Source organism: Squalius cephalus, assembly GCF_949319135.1.
Source record: "Squalius cephalus genome assembly, chromosome: 16".
Classification (NCBI taxonomy): domain Eukaryota; kingdom Metazoa; phylum Chordata; class Actinopteri; order Cypriniformes; family Leuciscidae; genus Squalius; species Squalius cephalus.
In genome coordinates this window covers 33,907,485-33,923,714 of record NC_137137.1, presented here as the reverse complement: position 1 = coordinate 33,923,714, position 16,230 = coordinate 33,907,485, and the positions used below count along the sequence as shown (strand labels likewise).

Here is a 16,230-nt window from a genome sequence, read left to right as displayed (position 1 = left end):
TAAATTAAAGTTATGTTATAATATTTTCTTCTATTATTTTGATGTTTTTTATTATTATTCTAGTATGTATTCCAAGCTTTGGAAAATATTATTTACAGTCGTGCCAAAAAAGCTATTTTGAACTGAATTGAGAGAGAGAAAAGACATACTCTTGAGAGATAGCACGCACAAGTATAAAGATGAACCCTGCGATCTAAATCTCACCCGAGAGCAAGGAATGCTGGGATAGAGCGCGCCCAGTGCATGGAGAGGAAGAGCAGGCGTGACGCAGACTCACAGATGTAATGCACGTTCAGATACTCCGGCATCGGGCTTGGCATCGTCAACTACAGAGAGAGAGAAGAATCAAACACGTGTTTCTCTCAGCGTTTACAAAAGCAAAAGGGTATTTTTATCTTAGAATAGCAAAAGCTGCAATTAAGAAACTCTATATTTTCACACATACTATATTTATTTATTTATATAGCGCTTTATAAAATACAGCTTTACATTGTAAAGAACAAGAGTCAATGTTGCATTATATTATAAATTAATCAATTTAGTTATAATTACAACTTCAACAACTATAAATCAGCTCTACAGAAGAGAACACAGGGTCGTTATTCAGCTCAGTTCAGTTAACCCTCAGGTGCTCTTCGTTTGTGAGGAACACGTGTTAGAAGTGTTCAGAAGTGACCGGACACCTAAAAATGAAACTTCCTCCACCCCAGTAAAACCCAATGCAATTTATTTTTGTTCAATAATATTTTTTCTTTTGTATTTTGAGAGGATTTGATTGTACTTAATATTTAATTATAATAATTAATATTTATGCAATATTTATGGTTAATTTTTGCCATTGAAAATAATACACAAGTTTTTTTATTTTTTTTATTTTATTTCTTCAATTATTGCAGTATTTCAGATTAATATAGATAAGAGACTGGGGGCCCTATCTTGCACCCAGCGCAATTGACTTTGTACACCGACGCATGTATCATTCCTATTTTGCACCCGCGCAAAGCGCGTTTTTCCCTCCACAGAAGCACGTCGCTAAACTAGGGAATGAACTTGCGCTCCCTGGGCGGTTCAGCGCAAAAAAGGAGGTGTGTTCCAGCGCAAACGTTCCTTCATGCTATTTTGCAGGTTTAGAAAACAATTGCGCCACTAACCAGGAAAAAATAGTTTAAAGTCAGTGGCGCGTTGCGCATGTTATTCATATGCTATTTTAAGGGCGCATGCTTGGCCTTATTCAATGAAGCGTGTGCACAACGCGCATACACTTTGATTCTCTCATCTACACAGAAAGCAGCAGTTTTCATTTTTGCAAATCATACATTATTACGATAGATAGATAGATAGATAGATAGATAGATAGATAGATAGATAGATAGATAGATAGATAGATAGACAATTTATTATAAAAGCATACATCTAGCTTACACATTTACCCAAATTATCATACGCCTTTTTAACCGAAGTTAATTTGGGTGGGTTTCTCCATCCCCAACGTCCCTGATGAGAACGTCTGTCTCCTCGGCTGTGAACCGCTCCTCGCGTGCGCCTGGCAAATCCGCCGTTATAATAGGAATCCGCTTTAGAACAAACGCGTCTGCTCTTAAAGGGAATGTGAGATGACGCTCTGATTGGTTTATTTCACGTTACGCCCAAACCACACCTATGAATAATGAAGCTGCTTCAGACCAACCCATTTTAGATTTGCGCCTGGCGCAAGAGTCATTTATCCCGCCTGGAAAATAGCAACAGCGCCAAGACCCGCCCACAAAGTTACTTGCGCTTTGCGCTTTGACACTTGCGTTTCAGATCATTAAAATAGGGCCCTGGGCCTTTTAAATCCATTTTTTTAAGTCAGATTAGCGCCATCTGTTGATGGAAAAATTTATTTAACATGTTATTGCATGGGTTTACCACTAGATGCCTGTATATCTCTCTATGGAGAGGCTTGTGAATTCTCTAGTTGTTTTTGGACCAAATTACTTACTTTTAAGATGAGGATTTGAATGTATTTTTTAGAAATTCTCAAACCTTTTTGCCAAGGTTTATACATTTATTTTAAATAAATTTGATGTGAAGTGTACACGTTTTTACTACAGTCAAACCTGAATACAGAGAAAGCATTTTGTTACAGGTACAACTGACTTCGTCATACTCATATTCTAGTCAGAATGTGAGTCTGAGACTGCTCCATAGAGATTTGATTATGGGGCGTGTCTCAACCGAACCAGGAAAAAAAAAAACTCTGCACTCAATTGGATAGACCTACAACCAATCAGAGCAACGGAGTAAATGACGCATGTTCTTCATTCATATTTTCAACCAACAAAATGTCGCGGCTCTCTGTTCCTCTTTTAAAATGAATGCGCTGTGGATATCTTCTATAACAGACGCGATGGCGGAATCTACACATGATGTTTCATAAACAAAGTTCGGGAGAAGCACGTACAAATAATCAATCCAATATCAACTTGTCATCAAACAATACCATGTCTAACGTTACCCTATATCAGCACGAGGAAGCATATTCACTCTGTCAACTTACCTAACACTCCTTGACAGTTTTTCAGCATCCCTCCACCACCAAGAATCCTCACTCTTGTCTTGTTCTCTCACAACCAGGAACACGGGGGAGTATGGCTACCGAGCCCACAGCCCTCGGACAGCACGTCATATACGCATTTAGTCTATCTGACTTATTTGTGTGAACTCGTGAAATCTTATAGGCTATAAGCATTTATTCTATCTGACTTATTTGTAAATGTGAACTCGTGAAATCTCAATTCTCCAGCTGCACTCGTCTTTGTTGTAAACTAATTCAAATCAAGCACTCTTTGGTGACGTAGGTGATTACGTTACCGTTGCTCATCTGTCCATCATCGTATAAAGCCCGCCCTGACAATTTGATTGGTCCGAACAATTTTTGTTCGGGCATAATAGCTCCTCAACGGAGCGAGTCCAGACCGAACTTCCCAACCAAAAAATATTGTGGGCGGGGTTCGGGCTGGCACCCAGGCTAGCAAATAATGGTAACAAGTGCAAATGTCTAAAGATTCTCAAATCAAGATTCATTTACTGGAATTACAAAATTACATCAAATATGTTTTCTGTGAAACTGATCCAAATGAAGTGAGTTAATGATTAAAACAAGAATAATCAGCTTTAAAATCAAAGGAACAGCCTGACAGATATCTGTTCTTGTTTTAAACATAAACTCACTTCATTTCGATCAGACTTCCTTTTACATTTGCTTCTAAAGTACATGTATCTTGATCTAAAGATGTTTAGATGTTTGTATTGGAAAACAGGACAAAAATACAGAGGAAGATACTTATTTTTTATATACATGCAAAATTTAAATGCCACAATTTTATGACTATCTGCTCTGATTTACGACCTTTTTAAGGCCCTAATTTGCATGAGGGTGAATTAAGACTTTTTAAGACCTGGATAAAGACATTTTTTTCTTGAAGTGCACTGATGGATCGAAGATCTGGAACATGTACTAAGAAAGTAGTTTTTGTAACACTTTAGACATTCTACTTACTATAAGTAATTTTGAACCTACATGTCAGCTAGCAGTCGCTAGAGTATTAGCAGACTGTCTATATTATCTGCTAACTACGGTGGCCGAGAGAGCTCAACGCGCTGCAAATGAAGAAAACACATGCAAACAGAAAAAAACGCATGCAAACAGAAAAAAACACATGCAAATAGAAAAAAACACATGCAAATAGAAAAAAAACCCACCAGCGAATAAGAAAACATCTTCATCAGTTTTACAACTCACGTGCGTCCCAATGCTCACAACACAACCAAATACAGAAACGCGCTGCAAATAGAACAGAACACAACGGAAATGTTTCCGGGGAACCCAATAAGTGACGGACGGACGGCTAGGACGTGCTTACCATAGATATATCTATGGTGCTTACTGTCTAAAAAGCTGTCTACTTTTTTTTTTTTTTTTTTGCAAAACATACAAAGATGACACGTTTATGACATACAACTTTGTATACAATATACAAAATGTATTTGCGATATGTTTAATGTCATAAGAATACTAAAAAGAACAATGAGCTGAAGACTAAAATAAATAAAAAGATAGAGAAAAAGAACGAGGAAAAAACATTAATCTATACATCAGTTACATTGAACTCATTTTGTCATGTTATGTTAAAATAAGTTTCATAAGAAATGTTAGAATGTAGCTATAGGTCCAAATATGAGACGGCAAGTTTTAAAGTTGAGACACTCACACAAAGATATAACACATATTTTAAAAACTTTGTTGTATAAAATGTATATTTATTTGCAACAGTTATGTTAACAGCATTAATACTATATTTCTGGTAAGAACAGCTATTCAGCTGGTGGACACGCGCTGCGTTGTCATGGGAACATCCCAGGTGAAAATAATGAGGAAATTACGTTGTCTTTCGTTGCTCCCTTCATCAACATAATGGCACACAAGTGCCCCGCTCCCTCCAAAGTGCCCAATTCAAGGGCTCTGCCATCTGCCCTTTTAAGAGAGTATGGCATAGGTAAAGCAGAGCCCGCGTCTCTCTGGTAAAGCTCGCGAGCCGTCCGTCCGTCACTTATTGGGTTCCCCGGCGGAAACATTTCCGTTGTGTTCTGTCCTATTTGCAGCGCGTTTCTGTATTTGGTTGTGTTGTGAGCATTGGGACGCACGTGAGTTGTAAAACTGATGAAGATGTTTTCTTATTCGCTGGTGGGTTTTTTTTCTATTTGCATGTGTTTTTTTCTGTTTGCATGCGTTTTCTTCATTTGCAGCGCGTTGAGCTCTCTCGGCCACCGTAGCTAACACTGTATTTTGATGCTCCTCAACAGACTTATTACTGACTATAACTAACTTTGCAAGTACAACCCTAACCTAACAGTCTACTAATACTCCCTTGAGAGTTAGTTGACGTAGTTGGAAAGTTAGTAAAATGTCTAAAGTGAACTATCGAAATGAAGTGTAACCTTTTTTTAATTTAATTTCGACCGTTAGCAAAAGAGTGTGAGAATGCTGTGTACACACCTTAAAGCTGACGTGTGTGTCTGTAAGCAGAGGTCCCTCGACTTCTATGAGCGGTGTGATCTGGTCTCTGCTGATCACCTGTATTGTAGCTCCGCCCCCTCCGTCCACCTGCGACAAGCTCCGCCCCTCCGCCGCATCACTGGGGTTCAGGGCTTTGGCCAGCGTGTCGAAGGCACTGCAACACCAAACACATCACAAACATTAATGCATTCTCACCTTGTTTTAATGGTACAGTTAGAAATGAGCTCTTCAACGTCAGTCCAAAAACAAAGGAAGACAAAAGAGCAAAGGAATGGCAAAGGAACTGGAGTAAGCGTGTAAAAAAAAAAATCGTAATGGTAAAACTTTGTGTAAACACTGATTTTTGCTTTTCTTACTTTGTATTTTTGCCTTGTTTCCAGTCAAAATATCTAAAAATTCTTAAATCAAGAAGCATTTACTGGAGAAGTAAAAAGACAGACAGAAATCTTGTTTAAAAAAAATAAAAATCAAAAATCTTAAAATAAGCAAGATTATCTGGCAATGGGATAAGAAAAATTATCTTAATTCGAATGTAAAACAAGATTATTTTTCTTACCCCATTTCCAGATAATTTTGCTTGTTTTAAGCGAAAACTCACTTATGATTTTGTTTAATGGGAAAACAAGATAGAATTTCTTATGTCATTTTACTCATCTAGTAAACGCTTCTTTATTTAAGAATGTTTAGATATTTGGACTGGAAACAAGACAAAAGCATTTTTTGCAGTGTGAGGTGACATTTCTTTAACTAATACTATAATTTCACATCTCTTGACTGTGTAAACACATACACATGTATAATCTGCATTAATAACACACCGTGTGATTTCACTGGGTGAATCCTCCAGCTGAGCGTCTGACGATTCTCCGTTACTAAGCGAGTCGTTCAGGTTTGCTAATGACGAAACCACATTCGCCAGCGTCCCCAGATCACCCTGTCCCGACTCCGCCTGATCAACAAACGATTTCATCATGAAAAAAAAACAACAACATAAAGATACAGCTCCTCTGAATGTTTATAATATATATGTGACCCTGGACGACAAAACCAGTCACATGGGTCCATTTTTTTTTATCATCGTCTTACATCATCTTAAAGCTGAATAAATAATCTTTCCATTGATGTATGGTTTGTTATGATATGACAATATTTGGCCGAGATGCAACTATTGAACATCTGGAATCTGAGGGTACAAAAAAATCGAAACATTGAGAAAATCTCCTTTAAAGTTGTGCATTTATGTGTGCGATTTTGCTGCATTCACTCACAAAAATAAATGTTTTATATATTTACGGTAGGAAATTTACAAAATATCTTCATGGAACATGATCTTTACTTAATATCCTAATGATTTGTGGCATAAAAGAAAAATCGATAATTTTGACCCATACAATGTATTGTTGGCTATTGCCACAAATATACCCGTGCGACTCGTGACTGGTTTTGTGATCCAGGGTCACATAAAATTATAATAAAAGAATATTTTATTTCATAGCAATAAAAACCCCAAGGTTTGCTTGGACTGGACTACACAAAACCCAAAAGAAAAGACTGACAGACACAGAGAACTTATGTAGATGTTTTTACTTTGTCTGTTGCTAATAGTAATGTGCCATCAGCCTGTATTAAAGGTTGTTGGATATTGACAAGCATCCCAGAGTCCAACAGCCTGGACCTGCACAGAGGATGAAACCATGATCAAAACACATGTCTTCATTTAGCATTAGCTTTAATCCAAAGTGCCTAAAATCCACTAAAATGTGTGCCTGAGAAATAAGGGTAGCACTTTATTTTGATGGTCCCTTCTGTTGAATAACTTTGCAACTACATGTCAATACTCTACTATCACTCTAAGTTAGTAGACATGTAGGTGCAACGTTACTTATAGAATGTGTTAAAGGGACCATCAAAAATAAAGTGAAACCAAAATAAGTAATCAAATGAAATAAATACACCACTGTGCCGTATTGAAGTACTACACTAAATCCTTTATTCTAATCTGAATGATCTTCATGTAAGCTTTGTTTTGAAGCTAAACCTCTGGTGTAAGTCTCACCGTGAAGCGTCTTTCTCAGAGATGAAGGTTGGTGTTGCGATGAGGGGACTTCGCAGGTCTTTCCGGATGTAGATTTTCTCAGTGGACGCTGCACAGTTGGCCGGTTTTTCTCTGGGAAGATCGATGGGTTTCCTCTCACTCTGTACAGCTATAGGAGTAACATATAACACACCATCAGAAGACTCAGGCACCGAAATCATTATGAGACATTCAAAGGAGCCACAATCTACACATTTGTGCCATTTTATTTTTGCCCTGAAGTCCACTTGAAGACTATTATGCTTTTTTCCATGTTCATCTCTCTTTAGTGTGTAATGTTGCTGTTTGAGCATGAAAAATTTCTGCAAAGTTGCAAAGCATGATATAGTTCTTCTCTATATCAGTGTCAGTGTTTCTGAACTCCCGAAACGCCTCCATTGTTGTAGTCTTGAGTTTCTTCCGGGAATGAGCACGTCACAATATTCCTCATTATAATAATTAATACGCAGAATAAAGGGGCGGGGCCTGGTTGAGTTAGTTAGTAGTGTGTTGAAACTGGCGGTTATGGTAAGGGGCGGGACATTTCCCAAACACACTCGAAGCGCTCGACCAATCACAACACACTGCTCCAGCCGACCAATCAGCGCACAGTGTGCTTTTCAGGAGGAGGGGCTTCATAGAGACAGGAAGTAAACAATGGAGAATATGGGGAAAATAATCAACATTCAAGCAGGAAAAAATGTTCTAGTAGAGCCTGAAAACAAAACCAAGACTTTGAAAAGGGACATAATAGGTCCTCTTTAAAATGTATTCTTGCACCACAAAAGTCATAATTTATTTCTTCATGATAACAATACGCTCGAAGAGTACTATGTATGTTTGTGGGAAGGTTTAGTATCATACTTATCAAACACAGACTGTACATCAATGTTTGTCTCACATTTCTGTAAACATGGGCCAGTTCTGAGATCAGTTCACAGATCCCTCAGATGAGCTCCAGCACAATTTTGATGGTTAAGGGGTGTAAAAAAAAAGTTCAGATCAAGTTAATGCTCTCAGGCACACGATCACGATCACTACGGTCTGAACTGGTTTTAAACACTCACACTCCATCTTCATGCCCATCTCCAAGCATTTCCGGAGACGGCAGAACTGGCAGCGGTTGCGATGGTGTTTGTTGACCACACAGTCCTGGCTACTGCGACAGCTGTACGTCAAACTCTTGCGCACACTTCGCTTGAAGAAGCCTTTACAGCCTTCACAGCTGACGGCCCCGTAATGCCTCCCTTCAAATACACAAACACACACACAGATGAGACGTGTGAATGAAGGTTTTGAGTATTGTGTGTGTTTTAAGCTTCACGGAAAATGGACTGGAGTAAGGGTGTATAAAATTTTTTTAATATTGAAGATATTATAAATAATTACTATAATTTAGAATGTTACAAATCAGACAGTGACATCAATGTAAAATAAAACATCAAACATCATATACATACATAATCCAAAACTCACATGTAAAAACATTGTTTGGCCCTGTTTACAGCTGGTATAAAGATGCGTTATGGTCGATCGGATCACGAGTGGACGACTCTAAATACAGGAGTAAACGGGTCTAAAACACTTTGAGCTCGTCCAGTTTCTCCACTTCCAGAGTTAGTAGAAAACACTTTCGACCGGATTGCTTTCGTAGTGTAAACGCTCATGTGACCGAATGTGTTCAAACAGCCTCTAAAGACCGTCTTCTCTCCGTCTACCGGTCTAATGCGGGAACATTATGGGAAGAGCGATAGAGCGGGATTTAAACTGTCGACTGAAGACTCAAGTTTGGTTTGAAGATGAAAAACGTACGAAGCTCAATGTTCTCTCATCATTCCTGATTTCTAACACACACTCACAGCGTTCGGCTGATCTCACGTCTGTCAGAGCAGAAACTGAAGCTGATGCTCTCTGTGTGTTTCTCCGTCGTCTCCGGGCGCGTTCATATGTTAATATCGTGAGCTTATTTCATCCATTAGATCGTAAGATCTGAAAAACCCAAACATTTACTCACCCATAGACCCTCCCCTTGAAGAAATCAGGACAGAAGTGTTTGAAAGTGGACAGAAGAGACGGATTAAAACGCCAGGTGTAAACGGGAATGTGTTTCCCTCGTCTACTTGTGATCCGATCGAACAAAACGCATCTTTATACCAGCTGTAAACAGGGACATAGTTATGGTCAAATGAATCTGTATTAATCTAGAAGATCCAGGTGAGCAAAAGCACCTGAAGCAGAGTAGGGTTTCTAACTCCTTTTCCCCTGATCCCATATTCCCTTAATATTTGATTAAAACTACTGTGCTTCCTTGTTTTGCCACTAAATCGTCGGCAGATGACATTGTGACACTCTGGTCGACAAATCTTATCGTTGGCGCACTAGATATTGGCATTTAAAGTAACCAACAAAACTTCCTTTTGTTTTCGCGTGACCTTTTGAGGCGTGATGTAAATCTTTATTGTCTTGCACCTGAAATCAGACATAGATATCTAAAAGCATGAATGATCAAGCACAGTTTACTAGGCCTCTCAGAAAGAAATCTTTCAAAGATTCAGTATGAACCTCACATACTCGCCAAATCCAGAGATTAGTTCGGTAACACTTTATTTTACAGTGTCCTTGTTACATATGTAACATGTAGCCTAATTACTGTAGTAATAACAATAATAATAATAATACATTTTATTTGTAAGCGCTTTTCTGAATACTCAAAGACACTTTACATAGAATCATAAAAGCAGCAAAAACAACATCAAATAGTAAAAACACTAAAAACACACCGGACTAAGCTAAACATTAAAAGCAAGTTTAAAAAGGTGAGTTTCTGTCAATGATTTAAATGTTGGAAGGTCAGTGCAGTCACGGATTTGTTTGGGGAGAGAGTTCCAGAGGGAGGGTAACAGTAAACAACAGTAAATTATGCATAATTACATGCAACTAACCCTCAACCAAATCCTAATCCTACCCTAACCCTATAGTAAGTACATGTAGTTGCTTAATATCACTCAGTACTTAAATATATAATTAGAGTGTAACAATGACACCTTAAAATAAAGTGTAACCATTAGTTCTTTTTCTGTAACTTTTGTTTGCAGTCAGCCAATAAGATTATAACTGGCCTAGGCTGTGTTTCCCAAAAGCATTGTAAGCATCAAGAATGGTCTTTACACTTATGGTCTTTACAATCTATTTAGGCTCGCAATGCAGGAAAATGCACATTCAGCATCAGAGGTGTGCAGTGTGAGAATGAGACTAATATAATCAACCTCTCTCATATGTAATGTGTCATTATTTACACTGAACGTGTTCGTACCTGAGGCTTTATCTCCACACACCAGGCAGTACTCTACAGGCTGGGCTCGGCTCACGTCTGCTCCTTTACCCAGAAGCCTCTCCACTGACACGGCATCTGTCACAAACTAACAGAAAAGGCAGAAGGATTAAGGTCCTTGCACACTGAGTCCGTATTCGTCATTCGGTGGCTCTGAATTGTCAAAACACCATTCAAAATGCTTGGCACGGATGCAAAGAATCCGATCCGATGTTTTTTATGACGGATGAAAGTTGCAGTGTGCAAACGTGATTGACACAACATGAGGTCGTATTATTTTTTAACGTGAATTTCGGACTCAGTGTGCAAGGGCCATTACTTACTACCATTCAGGGTTAGGATTTTTACAGCACAATTAGACACCCACAGATCAACCCAGGGCACAGATGAGAATACGAGAATATATATCCCACTGTGCAACAGTAGAAATGTGAGATCTAGTACAGATTGTACTCTATTTTCATGAGAACTAGACATAATACAAAAATACACAAGTTTTTCACAACAACAAGCATTAGCACATGAATATTTAATATGTGAAGCATTTTCACAACAGTTAGTTCTGGTCCTCTGATTTGTTCAGGCAAGCAGCTTTCCAACAGATCATGATATTGCCTGGGAAAACCCAGACAAACTTCCGGCAAATTTAGATTTGCTCTGCAAGTAGTCTGGCAAAGAGCTCATTCAAGCCCATTTCTAAACCGTCCAAATCGAGGCACCAATCAGAAACGTTGAGGCGGGCTTTACACGATGACAATCGCTCTGATTGGTTTTAGGTCTATCCAATTGCGCCCAGAGGCATTTGAGCGACGTCCACTCCGTTGGTGAAGCGCACCAACTTTTAAAAGCATTATTATATTCAAATTGCAAACACATGAGGACAGTCTCCATGAAAGACCCACTGGCAGATGAACGTGCTACTACATTTCTCTCCGAAACGGTAGGAAATTAAATTAGATTTAATAGAGGATTTTAACTGTGACACGATGATTGACAGGGCAGTTTACGTGACAGGATGCACGCGACAGATCCGTCCGATAAAGATGACGAAGTAGTATGTCCCAAAGCTTGCCTACTTTTTTGCTACACATTCAAAAGTAAATACCTTTTCTTCACATAAAGAGTACATACTTTTATGGCGTAGTGTAACTTTGGGACACCGCATATGGCTTTACACGATGCCGATCGCTCTGATTGGTTTTAGGAGTTTTAGGTCTATCCAATTGCGCCCAGAGGCATTTGAGCGACGTCCGTTGGTGACGCCCCTTTGGAAATGAGTTATTAATGAAGCTTTGCCAGACCATAACTCAGTTACTACTGAGAATGGTCTGGTTTTAACCAGGCATGATATTTAGTATAACATCACAGGAATGATTATAACTTTGCATCATCACTGCGACTGGCTGTTTTCCTAGTGTTATAAACCAGTGGAGTTTGTTTTTGATCTGTTCTATTAATGTCTGTGTTTGTTTTTCATCAAGTTTATTCATCACCTGACAATAAATATTTCACAGACTTTTTTACGTTAATGCAATGACAAATTAAAGCAGTTATTTTATTTTAGAATCAAACATGTATTCGCAATATCTAGTTGTTTTTTTTACGAGTAATATGTAAATATGTGTCAATTTGGTGGCTATAAAAATCTTACACAAGAGGGCAGCAGAGTTCATCGCATGTAAGGTAATTTGTCTCATGTTATTAAAACACATTTAATGGGGAACTATGCAGTTTTTTTAGCTTAATTTACCTTAACTGAATAGCTTCGCAGTCATTGGAATGGTTATATGCAAAGAATGTCTAATAAGGCGAGAAGTTTCACTCTCAGTAACTTCCGGCTTCTGAACTGGTTGCAGTTCCACTCTGGCTCCACATGAGGGCGCTCACAGGACGAGTGCAGAATGAATGGAGGTCTGTGGCGCTATACCAATAAAATCTACTTTTCTCAGGATATAATTTGTTCTCTAGTAATTTGAATGTTGTATTCGAAAGGAGATGCAAAGATATTACACATTGCTGGGTGTTAGATTTTTTGGAGTCATTTATTTGCTTAAAAAAGTCTTTTAAAATGTCAATGACGTCATACACATCGTACGACCAGAGATACTGCTTTACGGCAATCCTTCAGTCGCTTTGGTGCTTTCGCGCTCTGCACTTTCTTTTCACTCGAGGCATCGACAACACAGCTAACACAGGCAAACACACAACACAGCTGACACAGGTAAACACACGTGCTAGAAGAGTTTTTGTTTTGTTTGTTTCTGGTCCCACTTCGGATGCCACAATGCCATCAAGCGGTATCTCTGGTCGTAATTAGTCCTTCACTGACCAATCAGCGTTCATTAGCAGAATGCTAGCGTGTTATGGGCAACAACAACTCAACCTGTAAGAAATCGAAAGGACATAAGTACTCGTTCATTCAACTTTCGACCTATAACCCATGTTGAACTTGCAAAACCTACAATCAGATCTGAGATTTCTCAACGGCAATCGGGTGAAAGAGACAAATTTAGCCGTCTAGCCCCACAGACTCCCATTCAGTCTGCACTAGGCCTGTCACGATAACAAATTTTGCTGGACGATAAATTGTCCAAGAAATTATCGCGATAAACGATAATATTGTCGTTCTGAGACCATTTTCATTTAATATAATTATAATGGCATAATAATGCAGGTACACCTTTTCAACGATCTATAAACTTTTATTTCTAAAGAATATTAAACATTGAAAACGGAAAACATTTTAAATATCCAAAAAAATTAACAAAACAACCAAAAACAATGAAAGCAATGGACTCTTAAGCGGGTCGCACACCGGACGCGCAGCTCAGCGCCGCGCCGCGCCACGTCTAGGACAACTGTCACCTGAAAATCCGATAACATCAGCAATTTTCTGATTTCTGTAAATAAATATAAAACTAAATGTATATTGCAGCACAGGGTTAAGTCCATATGTACATTAACTACGATTTGAGACACATAAATGTAAATTTAATATAAAACTATTTAAATGGCGCTCTGTGGCGCGGCAGGATTTTGAACACGGTCCTGAGCCGTTGCTGGGCGCCGCGGACAGACGCCGAAAGGCGCCGCCGGTGTGTGTACACTCATATGTGTTCGAATTTAAAAGACGTGGCGCTGAGCTGCGCTGCGCGTCCGGTGTGCGACCCCCTTCAGGACCGTGCGAAAGTGGTCATCCAGTCTCTTTGGTAGAGAGAGAGAGACGAGGAAAACAAACAAGCATGCAAATGGAATTATCGCGGCCGGAAAAATTATCGAGCTCATTTTTTTTTATCGTGCGATTAATTGACTTATCGACTATCGCGACAGGCCTAGTCTGCACTCATGGGCGATCGCCCCCAGTGGAGCTCTGGTGGAACTACAACCACAATTCGGTACAATAGAGGCTCTCCGTAGACGGGCTCTGGTTATATGACTTTTTTCAGGTTGAATGGTGGCCGTCTCGCTTCCCCCTAGTGCCTTTGAGCGGAAAAACCACCCTTGCGACTTTGGGCAGATGGGCCGCGTCAGGAAGTATCGCATGATATCAGGTCTCGCGATGTAACGAATTGCTTTACACACATTCATTTATATATTAGCCTTCTGTGTATCATACATGCCTCAGTGGACATGGCTCTGTGCGTTCCCCGTCTTCTTTGAAAACAAATGCACATGACCAGAGGGAGAAGATGGGAGGGGAGAGAGTCGCCAATGAGTTTTTACGACAGTGTTGTCAAATATCTCTTCTGAAGCTGTAGGGGGAGCTCTATAGAGAAACCCGCGAGCAAAAAGCGAGAAAACAGCGAAGAAATTGCCAAAACTGCATAGCGCCACTTTAAGTGTTTTAAATGTTTTACAAATATTTTTTTATATGTTACTTTTTACATCCTTGTTTTATTCAATTGTTTTCTCAGTGTTTTACGGCTTAATGTTCACTTAAGGTAGCCTATGTCTAAAGAAATTGACTTAAAAAATAAACCCACGCAAAAAAAAAGTTACTGGAGTGATGATTGTCACAACTATTTTACATTATCGCTCTCTCTATATGTTTTATTGAATTAAATTAATTTAATGAGTTTTATTTTATTTTACAGGTCTACCATTATTATTCTTATGTTTTAAATGACTACGTTGAGAAAACGACTAAACAAAAAAAAGGTTGTATGTTCCAGTATGTTATTTTTCTCAATACTAAACGAGGTAATAAAACATTGTTAAATTGGTGAATGGATCGGATTCTGTGTAAAAATAACGCAGTCAGATGAAGTCGGTTATCGTGGCGATATGCAATATCATTGCAGCCAGCACCAACTATTAATATTTATACAATACAACTATTATGGCATTATATGTGTTAAATAGGAATACATTGTAATAATGTTAATCTCGTGGGCACAGTATGCAATACCTGCCCTTCATCTCTCATCTCCATCACATTATCTCTCTTTCTTCTTCTCGCAGTCTCCCAAGGTTTGAGCTTTGATTGATGCAGTCTTTGCAAACTGATTGTTTCTGTCACTCGTTTAATAGTTTTATCTTCAACAGTTGTTTGGTTTAGCTACTTACATCTCAAAGGCTCGCACTTTAAGAGCCGTTACATAGTCAACGCGAGCAAGCAACGCGCAAGCATCACGGGCGATGCGTGAAATGCAATACACCGCTCACGCAACAGGGGGTAGTAGAGTCATAGTAGAGTCATAGCTCTGAATAGCCAGTCTATTTAGCTTCAAACGCTCGCTACGTGCGTCCTATTCGCTTTGGACGCGCGAATGGATTCAAAATGTTCAGCGATAGATGCGAATTTGACGCTCTATTCGCGTTTGGTGTGAACGCAGCATAACAACAGGCTGCGATGTCAAGATTTCAATGCTGGAATGTGTGTGTGTGTGTGTGTGTGTGTTTCAGAGAGAGAGAGAGAGAGAGAGAGAGAGAGGCGCGGGCGCGATCGAAAAGTGGAAACTTAAAAACATACTCTGTCACTCTGACATCATTAAAACTGCAAAGTGTTTAGCCTACTTATATTTGTGTAAAACACAACATATACAACATGTATTATAATTATAATTTTACAATAACTCGAATTAATATGAAATAATGTTATTTTCTAATTCCCTGACATTACCCGCTTCTGATTTGCAGACACACTGAGGGGGCGGGGCATTACGTAAACAACGACAAACGAAAAGGCCAATCATTTCGCAAGAACGCGAGTATTTTGCATATGTCTCAGAATGCTTGTCACAACCGTAGTAAACCTTCTTAAAATGTATGATTTTATTATTTTTTTATGTGCTCAAGATTTCTCATAAACAGCTCTGCGATATAACCAACTTGTTGTTTAACTTACAGCTCCTTAACTTTGTCTACACTTTTTAGCTACCGTCATGCACATTGATAGCCAGTATCGGAACTATAAATGTAGGTCTTCCTCTACTTACTACCGTATTGACTAGGCAATACAATAGAGAGCCTAAGTCCCGCCCCTCCGCTTCCGGCTCATGGGACCTTATTTCGGAAAAAATATGTATGGAAGTCAATGGCGAGAGACAACTTATCTTTTTATTCCGTCTGAACTGTGCCCTGAATTACACATATGATGTTTGTCAATTTAAAAGGTAATTATGAAAGTCAAGAAAGTCGCAGTTTGTCATAAAACAGAAGAGTAACGTTTAGTTTTATTTGAAAATCGCTCAATGAACTACATCTCTCGTCTCCCATTATGTACGTCACAAGATCCGTTGCTCGTATGTGTGTATTCTGGCTCAA

General features: G+C 38.9%; 2 protein-coding genes across 4 annotated transcripts in view; one reads left to right on the top strand and one right to left on the bottom strand.

Moving 5' to 3' along the window:
- Positions 1–16,230, top strand: part of nadka (NAD kinase a) — a 415,064-nt gene that overhangs the window by 12,830 nt on the left and 386,004 nt on the right. The gene's annotated exons all lie outside the window — the stretch shown is intronic.
- nr2c2 (nuclear receptor subfamily 2, group C, member 2) overlaps positions 1–16,230 on the bottom strand; it is a 40,624-nt gene that overhangs the window by 10,365 nt on the left and 14,029 nt on the right. For all 3 annotated transcript variants that reach the window (XM_079896255.1, XM_079896257.1, XM_079896256.1), the window contains exons 5-11: positions 10,447–10,552; positions 8,201–8,380; positions 7,116–7,263; positions 6,647–6,734; positions 5,878–6,008; positions 5,039–5,213; positions 205–326 (exon numbers count right to left, since the gene is read on the bottom strand). In XM_079896255.1, the coding sequence (XP_079752381.1) occupies positions 205–326; positions 5,039–5,213; positions 5,878–6,008; positions 6,647–6,734; positions 7,116–7,263; positions 8,201–8,380; positions 10,447–10,552 (950 nt within the window). The remainder of the gene's footprint in view (positions 1–204; positions 327–5,038; positions 5,214–5,877; positions 6,009–6,646; positions 6,735–7,115; positions 7,264–8,200; positions 8,381–10,446; positions 10,553–16,230) is intronic.